The 19753-nt window shown below is 33.9% G+C and overlaps 2 protein-coding genes across 2 annotated transcripts; both read left to right on the top strand.

Annotated features, from left to right (window-relative positions):
• Positions 1–8876: 8876 nt before the first annotated feature.
• Positions 8877–9836, top strand: LOC126018731 (olfactory receptor 5A1-like). The gene has a single exon (XM_049780826.1). It carries the CDS (start codon positions 8877–8879, stop codon positions 9834–9836), a length of 960 nt encoding a protein of 319 aa, XP_049636783.1.
• A 7245-nt stretch (positions 9837–17081) lies between these two features.
• Positions 17082–18041, top strand: LOC126018730 (olfactory receptor 5A1-like). The gene has a single exon (XM_049780825.1). The coding sequence runs from the start codon at positions 17082–17084 to the stop codon at positions 18039–18041; it is 960 nt and encodes a 319-aa protein (XP_049636782.1).
• Positions 18042–19753: the final 1712 nt, after the last annotated feature.

The following is a 19753-nucleotide window of genomic DNA, read 5'->3' as shown; positions in this document are numbered from 1 at the left end:
CCCCACAAAAGTCTCAGTATCTGTAATACTTCTTTAAATTACTTTTTCTTTCTTCCCATTTTCTTTTTCTTTTTTATTTCTATTTAAAATTAATATTTACTCATTTTTCTGGAAACATGAATTATAGGCAACTATGTTGACTATGTGATACATGTTCTTTAAATAAAGTAGATTTAAAAAATAGAAAGGAATAGAGCCAGAGTGGTAGCACAGTGGTAAGGCACTTACCTTTCACACAGCTGACCCAGGACAGACCTGGATTCAATCTCTGGCATCCCATATGGTCTCTTGAGCCAGGAGCGATTTCTGAGCAACAGAGCCAGAAGTAACCCCTGAACACTGCTGGAAGTGGCACAAAACAAAACAAAACAAAATCACAAAAATAAATCCCAAAATAGAAAGAAATGAGAAGAGAAGGGAAGGGAAGGGAAGGGAAGGGAAGGGAAGGGAAGGGAAGGGAAGGGAAGGGAAGGGAAGGGAAGAAGAGGGGAGGGGAGGGAAGGAAGGGAAGGGGAGGAAATGGGAGGGGAGGGAAGGGAAGGGGAAGGAAGGGGAGGGGAGGTGAGGGAAGGGAAGGGGAGGAAATGGGAGGGGAGGGAAGGGAAGGGGAAGGAAGGGAAGGGGAGGGAAGGGGAAGGAAGGGAAGGGGAGGGAAGGGAAGGGAAGGGAAGGGAAGGGAAGGGAAGGGAAGGGAAGGGAAGGGAAAAGAAGGGGAGGGAAGGGGAGGGGAGGGAAGGGGAGGGAAGGGGAGGGAAAAGAAGGGGAGGGAAGGGGAGGGGAGGGAAGGGAAGGGGAGGGGAGGGAAAGGAGGGGAGGGGAGGGGAAAGGAGGGGAGGGGAGGGAAAGGAGGGGAGGGGAGGGAAAGGAGGGGAGGGGAGGGAAAAGGAGGGGAGGGGAGGGGAGAGGAGGGGAGGGGAAAGGAGGGGAGGGGAGGGGAAAAGATCAAGGAAGGGGAAAAATGTACAGAGACAAGCAAATTTGTGAAATTTATTGCATCTCCAATGACATCATTAGGTCACTGTCAGAGAGTTTAGTAAGCTCTTATTGCTACCTAATCATTCTGTTATTTCATTTGTTTCTGAACATTAAGTGACTTCAGCTACACATTGGCATCTAAATTGGTGAGTTCTTATGTGAATGACAAAATAAAGTTCTTGCATGGCAGGGAATGTGTCCCTGTGGTTCAGGAAATCAAGGCACAATTGCTGATATTGCAACTTTTGTGGGGAGTGTTTTCAGTTGTCAAGTCTTCCGTAAGTACCAGAAGGCAGTGAAAGGGGAGAGGTGCCCGCATTCACACCAATGATATCAGCCTAATGATCTGCAATTTTATTAAATTGGTGTCTGCAGAGAATCATAGAGGAGTGATGAAGCAAGGCCATAGGCAAAGCAAAAATTATGGGTGTTGGGTGGAACAGGTGTGGCTTGACAGGGCAGTCACTTGTCCAACTTCTCCTCTAGAGATTGCCAGCTTTCAGCTGCATGGCTGGTGTATCCATGATTTTTTTCAATACTTGGTTTATGTCCCTTTCAAAGACAGACATAACTGATCTCTTTAAAATTTTGTATAGACTTTTTACATAGCTACCTCTTTTTCTCCTGGTCTTTCTTATTATAAGGTTTTATTTTCCTCTGACTCTCCTTACTTCTTTACAGCATGCATATGGGAAATGAAAAATTAGACTTTTATGTAGTCTAGTCTCCTATTCCAGATCTCTGTAATGTTTTTTAACATAAATCATATCTGAAGGGATAAATAGAAAGCAAACTGAATAGTAGGGGATGAGAGAAAATGGCTAATGATAAATAAATAACAAAATTTAATAAACATATTGTTTTTTATGTTTATTTGATAATGTGGCTATCACTCTGTTCAAAGAAGACAGTGATCCTACATGAAATGCATGACTTATGGTTGAGGCAGTGGGTTGACATATAAATCCAGAGGGACAATTAATATGATAAAGAGTAAGAGCAAACCACAAAGGTCAAGGACTGGCACCTGTCTTTTATTCCTATAAAACTTGAGTTTGAAAGAGCTATGGATGAGTGAGAAAGGCCTGTGAGGCAATATCCATATACCTCTTAAAACTAAGACTCCCAATAGGGGTGAGTACCGGAAAAAAAACCAAGACTCCCAAAGATAACAATTAAGAGATAAAATGATAAAGAAGTATTTACCCATAAAGTAAAGCAATAATATTCATACTTAGCTTTAGTTTATAAAAATAAATAAAAAACTTCCTTGATAATTTTTAAATTTTTCTCTTTTTCTTTTTCCTTTTGATAATTTTATTTATAAATTATATTACTATTGAAATAAAATTGATTGATAATCAATTTGATTAACAAAGTGCTTATGGTGTGGACTTGGTATATTGCATATTGCAATATGAATTTACCCCACTATTGTTTTCGAACACTCTTATTAATGAGCATAATTATTTATTCTTCTGGGAAATAACCTACTTTCTTAGGAACAATGACATTTGCAAGCAAGAAAGTCTTCTTGGCTATATAACTATGGTTATATAATGAATTATATATAATTATATATAATTATATAATATAATATAATATAATAATATTAACATTATAATATAATAATATAATATTAATAATAATATAATATAATATAATAATATTAATATTATAATATAATAATAATTATAATATATAGTTATATATAACTATGGTTATATAATGAATTATATATAATTATATATAATTATAATTATATATAATTATATAATTGAATGAGATCATTCAATCTCAGTAAATATCATGCAGTCACAACTTTTAATATTAAGTAACATATTCTAGATATTCTACTTCAATAATTCCATCATAGCCACTATTTTTATATCTTAGGATTTCTTTCTCTGACTTGTTTTATTTAATATTAATATAATGCCCACAAATTTCATTTATGTAGTCACAAAGAGCAAATTTTTCCTAGGTGTCATGGTTGAATAATATTCAGAAGTTTAGGTCTACTACAACTTCTTAATCTAGGCATCTGTTGATAGAAATTTATTTTTCTATTTGGTTATGGATAATTCTAAAACAAGTATGGAGTGAACATATTTTTAATATTATATATCCAGATATATGAAAATGTTAGGTAATATGGCACTTCTACTTTCCTTTTTGTGAAGAATCTCATTACTGTTTTCCATAGTGACTGAATTTATAGTGACATGAATATTTATAGTATTTATTTGTATACATTCATAATGTATACATAAAAATACAAGAGTGAAAGTGTCTTTTCTAAATAGTCTTTTGGGTCCATTGGGATAGATGCCAAGAAGTTTTATTTCTGAGTCATCTGAAAGCTCAATTATTAGTTATGTGACAAGTGCCCATATTGATTTTCTAAATGGTTGGTACAATTGATATCACAAACAGCAATGGGAGTGGGTCTCTTTTTTCACCACAATTAAGTCAACTCTGGTTTTGTTCTTTGTGACTTATGCCAGTCTCAATGGTGTGAGATGATATACCACTGTTGTTTCTATTTGTATTCCATAGCAAGTGACAAATAGGTTGGAGAAATATGATCAGTCACATGTAAACAAACTGACTTCAGGTTTCTTTCTCACATTGTGCTCAAAGGTCAATTATAAAGGGCTTCAAGACCTAGATATTATATTTAGAAACATAAGTAAAACATTTCAAGAGATTTAATTAAGAGATGTCTTCAACGACAACAGAATCGATACCCAGTTTACAACAAGCTGTACAAGTGGGGAATAGTTACACTAGCATTATGGGGGGTAAAGGAGAGATTTGCGTGCAGCTGATCCCAATTTAATACCTGAAGTCCACATATTCCCACTGAGCATCACTAGATACAGTCTCTAAATCCCCCTCTTTGTAATAGTGCTGGCCTCTGAATACAACAGGGTCTGAACACATTACACCTTTAAGTCCTTATATTGAAATGTTGGCCAAAATTCAATGGGAGGGGCTTCCTGAGTACTACTGGGGAGACCTCCACCAATAAGTACAATTAAAGATTATAGGTACATTTTCCCATATCTAATTTATTGTTTTGGAAAACTCGCATACCTACTTTGGTTTTGACTTTCTCACCTGGAAATTTGGGGTAATGAGGGAACTCGTTGTAAATCTAATGGATTCAAAATCACTAAAGTAAATCCTTAGCTATAAAGTTATGATTGGACTATGGGGATGTGAATAATGAATCCAGAAGGGAAAGAGAAACTCAGGTATGTTAAATATGATGAAAATCTCCATGATAATCATGACCCTGGAGAGCAAGTGCTTGGAGAATTGATTCCCTTTAATTGTCTTTTCTTCATTCGCCTACACTATTAACACAATTTAGAGAATCTCTTCTACAGTACGCCACTCTTATTTGTGGTGATCTATTTCTCGGTGATCAGCTTTCATCTTGGAGTCAATAGGATCCATCCTGAAAAACTGAGAGAGCAAAATATACTTGGTTAACACTGGGCAAGTATTCTGTCTTACTCGGGATCTTCGTCAAGGTGATAAATCTAATGTTAGAGAAAATAGAACTTTTTTTGTTTTCTATGTAGAAAAAGTTTGAGGGTCCTGAAACACTGATCTTCTTTAAACCTGGGTGCTGAATGGAAATAAATATCCAGGAATTCAATCTAGAAGGTGTGATCTTGCATATTGCTAGCTAATTTTTGTGTTTAAAGTGAATATAATGTGATAATTGGAATCAATGTGGTAGGTCTATAATAATGGACACATTATAATTGTTAGTAGAGAAGTGAGCCAAAAACTATAATTTACTGATTTCAGCAGAATATTTTAGAGCACCACATCAAGGTGTTAAAAATGCTCAAAAGGAATGTGATAGATTGTTTGAAGTACTTTGAGTACATCTCCGGTGTAATCTTGGAAGATTCTTGAATCTCACAGCATAAGACTGGGTGGCACAGGTAACAAAGATAGTTCTCTCCAAACACAAGTATTGTTATATTTTTGTACATTTCTGTATTTGTTGCTGTTCATAACTCAGTAAAGTTCTGGATTTTGTAAACTGATGTGTTACACTGCAGAAAGTCCAGAAATTCTATACATATACTAAATGTACATCAGGATCAGAAAGGATTTTAATTTGTTAATTGCATGATGAAATCTACAGTGCATATTTACATTGGTCATGTTCCTTTGTAAAACTCTCCTAAAGGAGACCTTTAATGTGTGCAAATAATTGTTCAAAGACAGTGAATCGGTTCATAAACTTTCTTTTCCTCTATATTTATGAATTATAGCACTTTTTAATGTACCCTAAGTAAGATAAAGTATACTTACTCTTATCTGATAGTGATGATTAAGTTGGCTATTTGATGCTCTGGCTGCCTCTGTTACCAGAAAGGAAGAAGAAAGTGAAAAGTTATTTAATTAGTTTGTAAATTTATGTAAAATGTAAAATGCAAAACTGTAAAACATTTTTATTCAAAAGAAATATGAAGTGAGACAGAAAGACAGTATCGATGTGTCTGAGACAGAGAAAGTAAAAGTAAAATAAAGTACATCACATTGATCTAAAAATACTCTAAAGAAATGAGTCTCCAGTGATCTGTGCCATCATTTCAGTGCCTCTAGTCACTAGCATAAATGGAATGTAGCTCTGGAAGTTAATGTGATATACAGGCCACCTAATTCTAAAGCGAAAACTACATGTATGATTTGCACTGACAATGCCACAAATAAATGCATTCTCCTATACAGGAGGACTGAATCTACAAAGTCCTTGAGCATTGTCGCCTAACTATATACAGGGTCAATGTTTCTTCAGTAATTTCTTCATAATGACTTGTATAATATTACAACCCTGAATTTCCTATCACCAGATATAGCTATCATTCTTTGTTATGTGTAAACAATTTATAACACTAATAGCCAGTGATTATTTGTCACTTATTGTATATTTATACTGAGAGATACAATGAACAGTAATGAGGTATAAACTTAGAGGTATAATACAGTAATTTCACATATGTAAATATTTATAGTCATTAATTCTATAGGATTATAGAATGTGACTTTTCTCACCAAATTATATTTTTCCCTCATGACTATTTTTAGATCTTCTCAGAAACTTTTGAGTGTCTAATAGAATATTATATAGTCATCACATTATTTATTCTTGCTCTTCCTGATTTTATTTATCTTCTGACTAGAAACTTGAACCATTTACATATTATGGTCATTAATCCTGTATTAAAACTAAAGTTTATGTTTCTATAAGCTATTTTGATGAAGGTCCACATAAGAGAGATCATACAGTATTTGTCTTATCTATGTGACTTATATCATATGATATGATACTAGTTTTTTCATCACAACTTATTGAAGAGAGTCTCCTTGTGCTACTTATTTTTCTTTGGTATCCTATTTGTTTACTTTCCCAAAGTTGGGATTTTCCACATTTCTATTTTCCATGACTTTATGGATTCTTCAGTTGTTTCCCAGAATGTGGTTTATCCTGCAGGATGTTTCTCATTGAAATGCATGCATATAGCCTTTAGAGGTCTATTAATTCCAAGTCTTTCAATAGTAATAATGCCACAATGGCAAAATTCTTTGTTTATAATTTTATCATAATATTATAAATGTTATTGTTAGTAGAAGTAATGTTTGCAAGATTGTTAGTATTCATGCTTATGGTATACAGTTAACTGTACCAACACCAAAGTGACAAAACTTACTAGCTTATTTTCCTCTATTCCTCCTCTTCCTTTTCTACTATAAAGCACCACCTCCCCCAGTCTGGTCCACCAGTACGTGGTCATCTCAGTTCTGTAATCAAAGTCCAAAGTCCAAGAAATTCCTGAGGCTAGAAACTCTCTATTTCCTTGATTCTGTTTTCTTATTTCTATAGAATACTCCATTGTGTACATATACCAGAATTTCCTGATTTATTCATTGGTATTTGAGTAGTTGGATTATTTTCATAACTTGACTAATGCTCTACACCCAATTGAAATAGTCTGGCTATTGGTGCATATAGCTATTTAAATGGTTTTCTTTTTTATTTTTCAACTCCAACTTTTATTTGCTCCATATTATTTTACAAAATTTTATATTATTTATTCCTACTTGATTGTTATTTCTTTTTTATTAGTTTTTTCCATCACAACTTATTGAAGAGAGTCTCCTTGTGCTACTTATTTTTCTTTGGTATCCTATTTGTTTACTTTCCCCTAAGTTGGGATTTTCCACATTTTTATTTTGCATGACTTTATGGATTCTTGAGTTGTGTCCCAGAATGTGGTTTATCCTGCAGGATGTTTCTCATTGAAGTGCATGCATATAGCCTTTAGAGGTGAAGGATTCTGTAACTGTCTATTAATTCCAAGTCTTTCAATTTCTCATTTTGGTTTTCTTATTGATATATATTTTGCTTTATCTGCCCAATGATGTGAATAGAAAATTAAAGTATCCAGATATATAATAGTATAGTCAGTGTATCTCTGAGATCTATTAACAGTGCATTTATAAACTTATCTACCTCTTCACTTGGGTTAGAAATGTTAATTAGAGTTAATTCTTCTTGATCATTTGGTTTTTTACTTAATGAGAAAATCATTTTCTATCTCTTAGCCCCGTTTTTCATTTGGATGGATTATACAAATTTAAATCAACATATTTATTTTAGGTAATGCTCTGCTTTTTTTATTGTTATTGAGTCTTTCACTCAGAGCCTATGCTTCTTGTGAAGGAAGAAGCATAGACTTCTTGTGTATTCATCTTTCAAATATGTCACTTCTAAACAGAGAAGATTGAATTATTTTCTGTTCCATCCTTTCATTCTGTATCTTTTGACAGATAAGTTCAAATATTTGACACATGGAGAAATAATTGTCATAAAAATATTTTTACATTTTTAATAAGGATATAGGTGTTTTGCCCATTTGATATTGTTCTTTGGAATTTATTTTTCCCTGCTGCTTGTATTTTGATAGTGACATGCTATGTTTTGATCTGCCTTAGTCCGAAACAAACAGTAATATTTTATCTTTTGTTAAAATCGCATTGTATCCCATTGTGTATAACCATGCCACAGCTTTTTTTTCCCTCTCATCTATTACTAGAAGTTTTGGTTGCTAACAACTACTAGCTATTGTACTTAGAACTGCAAAGAACATGTTATACATCTGTTATACATGTTATACACATATTATACATGTGTTATACACCTGTTTGATTTCTTGTTTTTAGCTCTTAGAATAGCTGCCAAAAAGTAGAATTTCTGAGTCATATGAAAACTCAAATCTTAATTTATTTTTAAGCATGCCACCATATTGATTTCTAGTCTTTGATAATGGAATGTTTCTTAATTCTGGCTAGCATTACTTGAGCATCTTAACCCTTATATAAATTTAGGTCACTTTTCTTTGGAGGAACTCAGTGATCCTAATATATAATTGTTAATTATAAAAATACTTCAGACTTGCAAAAATAATTTAGTAGAAGCATATGCAAATTTACCATTTTTTTGTTTTTTGTTTTTGTTTTTGTTTTTGGGCCATACCCATTTGACGCTCAGGGGTTACTCCTGGCTATGTGCTCAGAAATTGCCCCTGGCTTGGGGGAACTATATGGGACGCCGGGGGATTGAACCGCCGTCCTTCCTTGGCTAGCACTTGCAAGGCAGACACCTTACCTCTAGCGCAACCTTCCCGGCCCCAAAAATATTACCATTTTCTATAAGGAGAATCTAGAGAACCCAACTCTGTGACTCTATCTGAAACCCATTGATTAGCTCAATTTAATAATTAAGATGTAGTCTGTTGCATCACCTGAAAAATGTTTACTTTTGTGTTTGGAAAAAAGTCAATTGATTCTTTCTCTTTTATTTTCAGCAAATGGAACCAAGCACTTCCATACAAGAAAATAGAAATTACACATCAGTGGTCATGTTTATTTTCATTGGAATCACAGATGAAAAAGAATTGCAGTTCATTCTCTTTCCAGTCTTCCTAGGAATTTACCTAGTGACCTTATTCTGGAACCTGAGTCTTATCATACTTATCAGGATGGACTCTCACCTCCATACACCCATGTACTTTTTTCTCAGTATCTTGTCATCTATAGACATCTGTTACTCTTCTTCTATAAGTCCAAGGATGCTTTCAGATTTCTTCAAGGATGAAAAAACAATTTCCTTTATTGCCTGTGCTATGCAGTATTTTACTGCAGCTTGGATGGGTCAGGCTGAGTGCTGCCTCTTGGCTGCCATGGCCTATGACAGATATGTTGCTATTGGGAACCCTTTGCAGTATTCAACCATCATGGCGCCTGGCCTTTGTCAGAAGATGGTTACTGGGGCTCTTGGAACTGGTTTTATCTGTAGCTTAATTGAAACAGTTCCTGCTTTTCAGATGTATTACTGTGGGCCAAATGTGATTCAACACTTCTTCTGTAACATATCTGAGGTTATTATTTTGTCTTGCTCCAGTACTTTTATCACTCAAATGATTCTATTTTGGACAATTTTGTTCATTGGGTTTGGTTCTTTCCTTGTCATCCTGTTATCCTATGGCTTCATCACAGTTTCCATCCTAAAAATGTCTTCTGTTAAAGGTAGTCTCAAGGCCTTCAATACCTGTGCCTCCCATTTGGCAGTTGTAACACTCTATTATGTCCCAGTTTTCTTTGTATATATGCAGCCTCATTCTAGGCACTCTGAGAAAGAGGACAAGATACTATCAGTATTTTATGTTTTCATTACCCCCATGTTAAACCCTCTTATCTATAGTCTGAGAAACAAGGAGATCAAAGAAGCACTCAAGAGGATGTTAAAAAAGACTGTACAATCTCCCTAATATGCTGAACTTTGTCGTGTTTCCATAATGAAAACAGCAGAATATAACCAAATATATACAGACAACAAGTCATTTAGGCAGTTTTCTGGTGGAGACTACATTTAGTTTTCTGGAAATATTTTATTTTCATTTAAATACAATATTTTTTTTGTGGGTCACACCCGGCAGCACTCAGGGGTTACTCCCGGTTCTATGCTCAGAAATTGCTCCTGACAGGCTCAGAGGACCATATGGGATGCCGGGATTTGAACCACTGTCCTTCTGCATGCAAAGTAAAATGTCCTACCTCCATGCTATCTTTCCGGCCCCTTAAATACATTCTGTTATTCATAAATTGTGTGCCCAGAAAAGTTTAAAAAATACATATTTAAATATTTTAAATACATATTGGCAAACATGACATGGCACACAAATAGAGTTTTTCGTCACTTGTGCAATAGTTTGAATATCTATTTTCCTTTGGAAGACACAGGTGAATAAATTTTGGCATGGATAAAATAGTTATCAGAATTGTCCTATTGTGTAAGCAAGGATGATGATCTTTTATACTGTTTCTTTTAAGTTTCTGATATTATATTGTGTTTTTCATTTCTTTTAATTCTGTGCTCACTTAAACTTATGCTGTACCACTACTGTCTCCAAACTGACAATATACTCAACAGATCATTGTTGATGTGTATAATGTTTACCTCTTGCAATGGTAATTGGATCTGGACACTTCCCTTGAACATGCCTCCCTGTAACATACAACAGTTCAGAGGGTATTTAAGGGAAAAGTTTCATTGTTGACCAGGGGGTTCAAGGTAGAATTCAGAGCAGTGCCTGCCAGCCCTCTGGGACCCAAGATAAAGTATCAGAGAAATACTGCCTGCTCTGCCTCTATCTTTCTCCATTCTCTCTCTCAAAAGTGCTAGCCCACAGGCCTCCCTGACCCTCTCTGTGTAATAAATTACCTATCTCTTTTGCAGAACCCCCCGCCCTCCCTCCCTGGCAGTGGCATACTTTGGCATTCCGTGGTGGGCTCCTTATCCCACTGGCAGCCAGTTCCCCCAGCCCTTACAACCTTGCAACTTTTCAGCATTTGCAGATCATGATGAAAAGAGACTTGCTTTACCATATTTTTTTATTACAGCCTACACTACACTTTCTTTCCCCCAACCATTTAGTAGACTTTGTGCTTATGTAAGATTTTGGAATGTTTGTATGCATTTTTCAGTAGGTGATAAAAAGACTATCCAGAACACATTTTCCCTGAGAAAAGTACAACCATCCTAGGAACTAATTAGTTGAATGTTTGTACACATTGTGTAATTAATTGTGGTTTTCTTATTTTAAGGATCACCATGCTTTCTTATAAATACTCTGCAATTTTCTAATTTAACAATTGTATTTCTAGACTATGTAGTAAAAGTTTGTTTAACCGTAATCAAGTTTAAAAGTTGTTAAATTGAATTTTTATTATAGCCTTGGTTTTGCTATTCTATTTGAAAATTTTCCTATAGTAAGCTATATAATTATATATAAATTTGTTTCTCTACTGTTTCTACATCTAGTGAATCAGATCTGATGGAAACTTTTTTTTTTTGCAGAGAAAAGGCCAAGATATAAAATTAAACCACACAGTTTAGACAGTTAGAAAAAGTCTAACAGAGGGAACTCAAAGCTAAGTGAAAGAAATAATTAACAGCAGAAATTAATAAAAGGGAAACTAAAACTAAACAAATTCAAAAGATCAATAAAACTAGAAGTAGGATCTTTTAAAAAATAAATAATCATGACAAGCCTTTATGGAGATTCACAAAAAGAGAAGACCGTAAGAAACTAATCAGATATGAAAGGACAAATAGCATAGAAATTTAATATATTTAGGGTTTACAGTAATTATGAATGAGATCAATAAACTACTAGCCTTGGGAGTCTATAGAAATTCAAGATTTTATTCATTTCTTATACATTATCTCATTTTGTGGCAAAATGATTCTCAGAATAATCTCTGGTTGAAGAAAGGAATAGAAGGGGGCACAGTGCAGTTGTTGGAGGGAGATAAGGGACTTTGATGTGGCTAAGATATGGTAAGTCCTGTTTTGAAGAGGTGTAAAACTGCACCTATAAAACAACATCATGCAAATAAAGTATCTCAATGGAGTTGAAATGTGTGTCAAGTTTTTGAACTTCTAAATAAAATATTATTAATTATGAACCTTAATTGCCTAGCTTAGTTATGGATTAGATACATATTATTCCAGTTTATGTCAATATTATCTAAAGAAATTATAATTATGTTGATATTACCTAAAGCAATATTGACATTATAATTATAATAGTAACATTAATTATTGACATCACCTAAAGCAATCTTCAGTTTTAATCCAACTCACATTAAAACATGCATTTAAAAAAAAGTGCAGGTGGGGCTGGAGCAATGGCGCCATGGTAAGGTGTTCGCCCTGCATGAGGCTGACCTAGGACAGACCAGGGTTTGATCCCCTGGTGTCCCATATGGTCCCCAAGCCAGGAGCAATTTCTGAGTGTATAGCCAGGAGTAACCCCGAGTATCACCATGTGTGCCCCCCCCCAAAAAAAAGAGTGAGTGTATAAACCTGGCCCAGTGCAAGAATGGCAACTGCATTTGTAGGCATGGTTGCAGTTGCCAGTCTTCCCAGAAGAAAGATACTGGAGAAGGGTGCCCACACTCATTCCATAAAACCCAGGTAATATTAGTTTCCAAACTGGTGTACCTAAAGTTGGTTAGGTTGGTGTCCCTAAAAGGAATTGTAGAGGAGTGGTGAAGTGGGACCATTGGTAAAACTGTGATTCTGGATGATGGATACAGCAGGCCCCATCTCATCACCCCTTTACAATTCTCTTAGGAAACTAATCTAACCAAATTCCAGGTACTCCATTTTTGGCTGATATCACCAGGGCTTTTTGGAGAAGTATAGGCATTCCACCCCATATCCTCATTATTCCAGGAAGCCTGGCAGCTGAGAACACATCCCATGAAAAACGAAGTATAAGTAATAGTGCTTTGATTTGCTGGACAAATTCATTTGTTTGATGTGTTCATCATTACACACCTATTTAACAAAATGGACAGCTAACTAGAGCTTATTAAACCTTCTGCTATTGTATTAATGACTTCATTGGAGATACAATAATTTTCACAAATGTGTTTGCTACTGTACTTTTTCTTTCTTTATTAAATATATTAATAGGAAACTTTCCCATATTTAATTCATTGTTATGAAGACATTTAACTATTGACTGACTGGCTATATAATTTTGGAATAAAAGTACTTAGCATCTTAGGTTTGTCTTTCTTACCTGTAAATCAGGGGTAATATGTGAATTCTTCGTAAATTTATTTCAACTCATACAAAATTACTAAGGTGCAGCCTTAGCCATAAAATTATGATTAGACTATAGGGATGTGAAAAATGAATTCAGAAGGGAGAAATAACTCAGACGGGATAAATATGACAAATATCTCCATGACAACTCTAACTCCAGAGAGCAAGTGCCTGGGGAATTTGATTCTATTTATTTGTCTTTTCTTTATTCATCTACACTTATTAACAAAATTTAGAGGATCTCTCTTGCTCATGGTGAATCTGTTTCTTGGCTATCAGCTTACATCTTGGAGTCAATAGGATTCATCCTGGAAAATTGGGGGAGAACAAATACACCCAGTTAATATTGGGCAAAAATTTTGTCTTCCTTGGGATCTTAGTCAAGGTGAGGAGGGAGATGCAGGGCTTTGGTGGGAGGAAGGTTGCATTGGTGAAGGGGGATATACTTTTTATGACTGAAATCCAACTACAACATGTTTAAAATCATAGTTCTTAAATAAAAAATTTTGTTACAAGAAAATAAAATTCATCTGGGAGAGAATAGTGATTTTTAATGTCCTCTGTAGAAAAAGTTTGATGATTCTGCAGCCTGGATCTTAACCCAGGGATGAAGAAAAAATGTTAATATTCAAGAATGTAATCTTGAGTATATGATCTTAAACACTACGACTTCTATATTTTTACCCATAAAGTAAAAATAATATGGCTATCTGGAATCAAAAATAATGTCTGTGAAACTTGACATGTTACAAGTTATTAGTTAAACCAAAAAGTATAATATGCAGAATATAAGCAGAATATATAGACCACTAAATGAAGTTAAAAAGTCTCATAAAGAATTAGATAGTTCTTTTTCATTTGTTTGTTTTGGTTTTGGTTTCTGGGCCACACCTGATGGTGCTCAGGGGTTATTTCTGGCTCTGCACTCAGGAATCACTCCTGGAGTATTCAGGGTAACCATATGGGACCCCGGATATCAAACCCAAGGTCAGTCATGAGCAAGGCAAATGCCCTACCCACTATGGTATTACCTCTGCCCCATGACATATCTTTTCAGAAGCACATCTCCACTGTTTTCTTTGAAGTTCCTGGAATCTAAAAACATGAGACTAAGTGGTACAGGTAACAGAAAGTCTGCTCCAGCCCAACTTTTGTTAGTCTTTCTGTCTTTTTGTAGTTTTTATAGTAATTTTCTGTTCTTTATTCGGCAAAATTCTGGATTTTATAAGCTGATGTTGTACATTACAGAAACTCTATACATGTGCTAAGTGTGTAACAGGATTGGAAGGTTTTTATATGTTTGATTGCATGGTGAAATCTACAGTACTTATTTACATTAATCACAATTCCTCCAACATTTTGTAGATGATGAATGTGTGTAAACATTGTTCAAAGAAATTTTATGTATCATAAGTAATATTTTTCTCTATCTTTAGAAATTGCAACACCCTATAATATATATCCTGGGTAAGATAGCCTACAACTCTTACTTTTATTTTATAAAATTAATGGGTTATGTTGACTTTATGCTGGTATAATTACCTTTATAATCAGAAAGAAAGGGGAGGGAAAACAAAATTTGACAGTAAAATATTTTTTTCAAGAGGAATATGAAGTGAGACAGCATCTCTTAGGATTGTGTGTATCTGTGTATGTGTGAAAAAGTATGATCAATCTGCTCAGAACATAGACTTTTCTAGAAGTGATAAGTCTAACGTAAAAATATAAAATTAAATTGATGAAAAATCTGATGTATTATATATATGTATATAAATTATGCAGGGAAAATTTATCTCAAAAATACATAATGTATGATGTTTTGATTTTAAAAGGCTTAAGGAACAAGAAAGCTTGTTGAGTGACCTGTGACATCATTGCTGTGCTTCTGATCACTATCAGACATGAAAAGTCCTTTTCATATATGTTGGCTGAAACTGATGTGATATAATTCCTGCCTCAATTTAAAGCAAAATTTATTTGTGTCATTTATACCTGGATAGCCACAGGTTTAAATAAAGGAATCCTCCAGTACAAAATGACTGAATCTCCATCTCCCTTTAGCAATGGTACCTGTCAAAGTGTCAATTACGTCTTCGGAATTACCCCCAAATAAACTTCTAATATTCTAGATCCCTGAAATTTCTATATATTGGTGTAGCTATCAGTATAGTAATGTGAAATCAATGCATGATACTCACTGGCAATGATTATTTGACATTTATAGTAAATTTATGCTGAGAGATACAATATTAATAAGGCATACAGTTTAAGTTACAATGCAATAATTTTACATTTGCAAATATTGAAGTTATTACCTCTATAGAATTATGAAATGTATGTTATCTCACAAATTTACACTTATTTTTATTCATGATTATGATTTATATCTAATCTCAAAAACTTTTAAATGAATAGTAATAAAATATAGTCATCACATTATTTAGTCTTACTTTTAATTTTATTTATCTTCTGCCTGGAAAGTTGAACCATTTACCCACATGTTTATAATTTTATGATCTCCGATCTTCTGTCTCTTGAAACCACTAGTAAAACCACTAGTGTACATAATTTACATAGGCATCTTGAGTAAGATTCCACCTATAAGAAAGATCATATAGTATTTGTCTTTTCTATGTGATTTATCTTATATGGTATAATACTGTCAAAATAGTTACAAAGCAGAATTTTCTTTTTGCAAAGTTTTTACTTTTAGTTACTCTTTCAATTGCAATAGACATAACATGGTTTCTATAGTGTTAATATTAATACTTTTGGTATATAGCTACTGTACCTCCATCACCACAAAAGTGACAGAAAACCATCAACTTTTCTTCCCTCTTTGTCTTCATCTTCGTTTTCTACTACAGAATACCTGCTCCACTACTACACCTTACCACCATTACATAGTGATCTCTGTTCTGTATGTAAAGTCCAGAAGTTTCTAATATTTTTTCTTCTGCAAAATATTCCCTTTATACCTATATTAAAAAGGTCTTGATTCAAAAAAATTAAAAAAGGTCTTGATTTTTTAATTAGCATTTGAACATTTGGACTATTTTCATATCTTGGCTATAGCACAAAATGTTATGAATATAAAATATATACATGAATATATCTTTGAAAATTGTTTTTCTTTCTAATTTTTGCAAATTCCACTTTAATTTTCTTTTATTTATTTATATTGTTTTATAAATTGTCATATTATTTATTTCTACATTATTATTATTATTTTCTTTTACTTTGGCAATATTTTTGCCAATGTGTGGTTAGATAATTTGAGTATTTCCTAATGTCAGACTATATTAGTATTTACTTAGAGGTCTTTTTGTGTGTCCCTCTGGTTCTGATAATTTGTGACTTCATTCCCTTGATTTTGAGAAATCAATTATTTTCAGCTTACATTTTGATAGGGTTTTCTTGAGGGGCTTAGTTTAGGGGCCACAACTGGTAATACTGGCTATCTACTCAGTAACTATTTCTGTAAGTCTTTGGAAGATCATATGGAATGCCTAGAAAAGAACCATAGCTGTATGTGAGCGAAGCAAATGTCCTACCTGCTATAATATAGCTCTGGTACCCGATTGATATTTTATGTTTGGATCTGCTTCCATCTGCAACAAAGTGTAAAATTTCATCTTTGCTTAACGTGAATAGTATCCTATTGTCTGTGTATATATTTATAAACATGTATACATATATATGTCACACTACAAATATTGCTATTTTCTATAAGGAGAGTCAAGAGCATACAATTATCTAATTTTGTATGAATACATTGATTAGCTCAACAAGATGAGTTAAGATTGTATATCTAATCAGATGCATTGCTGGAAAAAAACAAACACTTGTGTTTTGGATCTCCATCATTTTATTCTTTCATCTTTTTTTCCAGCAGATGGAATCAAGCACTTTCATAGGAGGAGATAAAAATCACACAACTGTAGTCGTGTTTGTTTTCATGGGAATCACAGATGAAAAAGAATTGCAGTTCATTCTCTTTCCAGTCTTCCTAGGAATTTATCTTGTGACCTTATTCTGGAACCTGAGTCTTGTCATACTTATCAGGATGGACTCTCAACTCCATACACCCATGTACTTTTTTCTCAGTGTCTTGTCATCCATAGATGTCTGTTACTCTTCTTCCATTAGTCCAAGGATGCTTTCAGATTTCTTCAAGGATGAAAAAACAATTTCTTTCATTTCCTGTGCTACCCAGTATTTCGCTGCATCTTGGATGGGTCAGACTGAGTGTTGCCTCTTGGCTGCCATGGCCATTGACAGATACATGGCTATTGGGAAACCCCTACAGTACTCAGCCATCATGACGCCTGGTCTTTGTCAGAGGATGGTTACTGGGGCCATTGGAACTGGCTTCATCTGTAGCTTGATAGAAACAATTCCTGCCTTTCAGATGCATTACTGTGGGCCAAATGTCATCCAGCACTTCTTCTGTAACATATCTGAAATTATTATCTTGTCCTGCTCTAGCTCCTTCATCACACAAATGATTCTCTTTTTAGCAATTTTATTTGTTGGCTTTGGTTCTTTCCTTGTCATCCTGTTATCCTATGGTTTCATAACAGTTTCCATCCTGAAAATGTCCTCCCTCAAAGGTAGTCTCAAGGCCTTCAATACCTGTGCCTCTCATTTGGCAGTTGTAATATTCTATTATGTCCCAGTCTGCTTTGTTTACATGCGTCCTCAGTCTAGGCACTCTGAGATGGAGGACAAGGTATTGTCAGTATTCTACATTTTCATTACCCCCATGTTAAACCCTCTTATCTACAGTCTGAGAAACAAAGAAATCAAAGAGGCACTTAAGAGGATGTTAAAGAGGACTTCACATTTTTCTTAGTGCATTAATATTTTATCATTTCCTTAATAAAATCATTAGAAAACAAGAAATACACAAAGCATTTTTCAGTGACCACTCAATTTTAATATTCTTAATGCTTCTGTTTCAAATACAATATTTTTATTTCCATTCAAATTTTACTTATAATTCATCATTTTTGGGCCCAGCAAAATTGATTGCTACATATACCAATGACAGGGCACACAATTTAATTTTCTTGAAACAGGTGAAACAACATTGTCCTTGGTGTTAGAAATACTAAACTAAATGCCACAATTATCAAAAAATTTCCCACTCTATGCAATGGTGATGTTGCTTATACTCTTTTAAGCATCTTATGTTACATTGTTTTTCTTCATTATTCCAAATTACCAACTTTCCTAGGCTGATTTTAAATCTTCTATAGCCTGTGTTCTGACAATGTGCTCTGTAGATCATTATGGAAAGGGACTTATTGCCATATTCTCATATCAAAGCCTCTACTTACCTTTCCTTCTTCAATCATTTAGTAGACTGTGTGTTTAATTGTAAATGTGCACGTTTGTTTGTGTCTGTGATAGAAAGATTCTATAAAATACACTTTTGCTTGAAAAATTAGAATTATTCTGAAAACTCTTTGGCAGAATGTTTTTATACATTCCATATACTTAATTATGATTTTAATTTTAATGAGCACCAGGTTTAAAATATTTTGTATTATTTTCTAGTTCATAAATTATGTTTATATAATATGTTTATAGAATATGTAAAGAAATTTTAGCTACCATAAAATTTGAAGTTGTTAAATTGTATTTTTATTTCAATTTTTGTGGGTTTTTTTTTTGGTTTGGTATCATATTTCATTTTTTTCTATAGTAAATAACATTACTAAACATAGATATTTATTTAATGCTTTCTAATTCATGTAAATCAGATTTCCTGGTAACTTCATTGGAAAGAAAAGCCCAGATAAAGAATTTAACAATACATCTAGTCAATTAGATAAAGACCAACAAATGAAATCCAATGCAAGCAGAAAGTAGAAAATAATAAAACAAAACAGAAATCAATAAAAATGGAAACTAAAACAGAAACAAATTTAAAAGATAAATGAAACTAAAAGAATAATTTTGAAAGAAATAAGTAAAATTGATAACTTTTAGGTAGACTCACAAAGAAAAGAAGTTACAACAGATATTAATTTTTGATCATTTTCCTTAATAAAACCACCAGAAAACAAGGGAATACACAACCAAAGCATTTAGACAATTTTTCAGTGACCACTCAGTTTTAATGTTCTCAATGCTTCTGTTTTAAATACAACAGAAATTCAAAGATGAGGGGTCAGAGAGATAGCACAGAAATAGGCATTTGCCTTGGATGCGACCAACCCAGGATAGACCTGGTTCAATTCCCATCATCCTATATGGTTCCCCTAGCCTGCCAGGAGCGATTTCTGAACACAGAGACAGGAGTAACCCCTGAGCACTGCCAAGTGTGGTCCAAAAACCAAAAAAAAAACAAAACAAAACAAAAACAACAAAACAAAACAAAAAAAGAAATTCAAAGGATGAAACTCTTTAAGCCATAAAATTAGCCAACCTGGGAAAAATGGTTAAATTTATAGACTCATAATTTTCAAGACTAAACCAACAGAAAACAAAACACCTGAAAAAGACCTGATGCTATCAAGTAAATTGAAATGGCAATCAACAGTGACCCCCCAAAAAAAA

Source organism: Suncus etruscus, chromosome 9 (genome assembly GCF_024139225.1).
Source record: "Suncus etruscus isolate mSunEtr1 chromosome 9, mSunEtr1.pri.cur, whole genome shotgun sequence".
In the NCBI taxonomy this organism is placed as follows: Eukaryota; Metazoa; Chordata; class Mammalia; order Eulipotyphla; family Soricidae; genus Suncus; species Suncus etruscus.
Note: the sequence above shows the minus strand (reverse complement) of the source record. Positions and strands in the feature narration are given on the sequence as shown.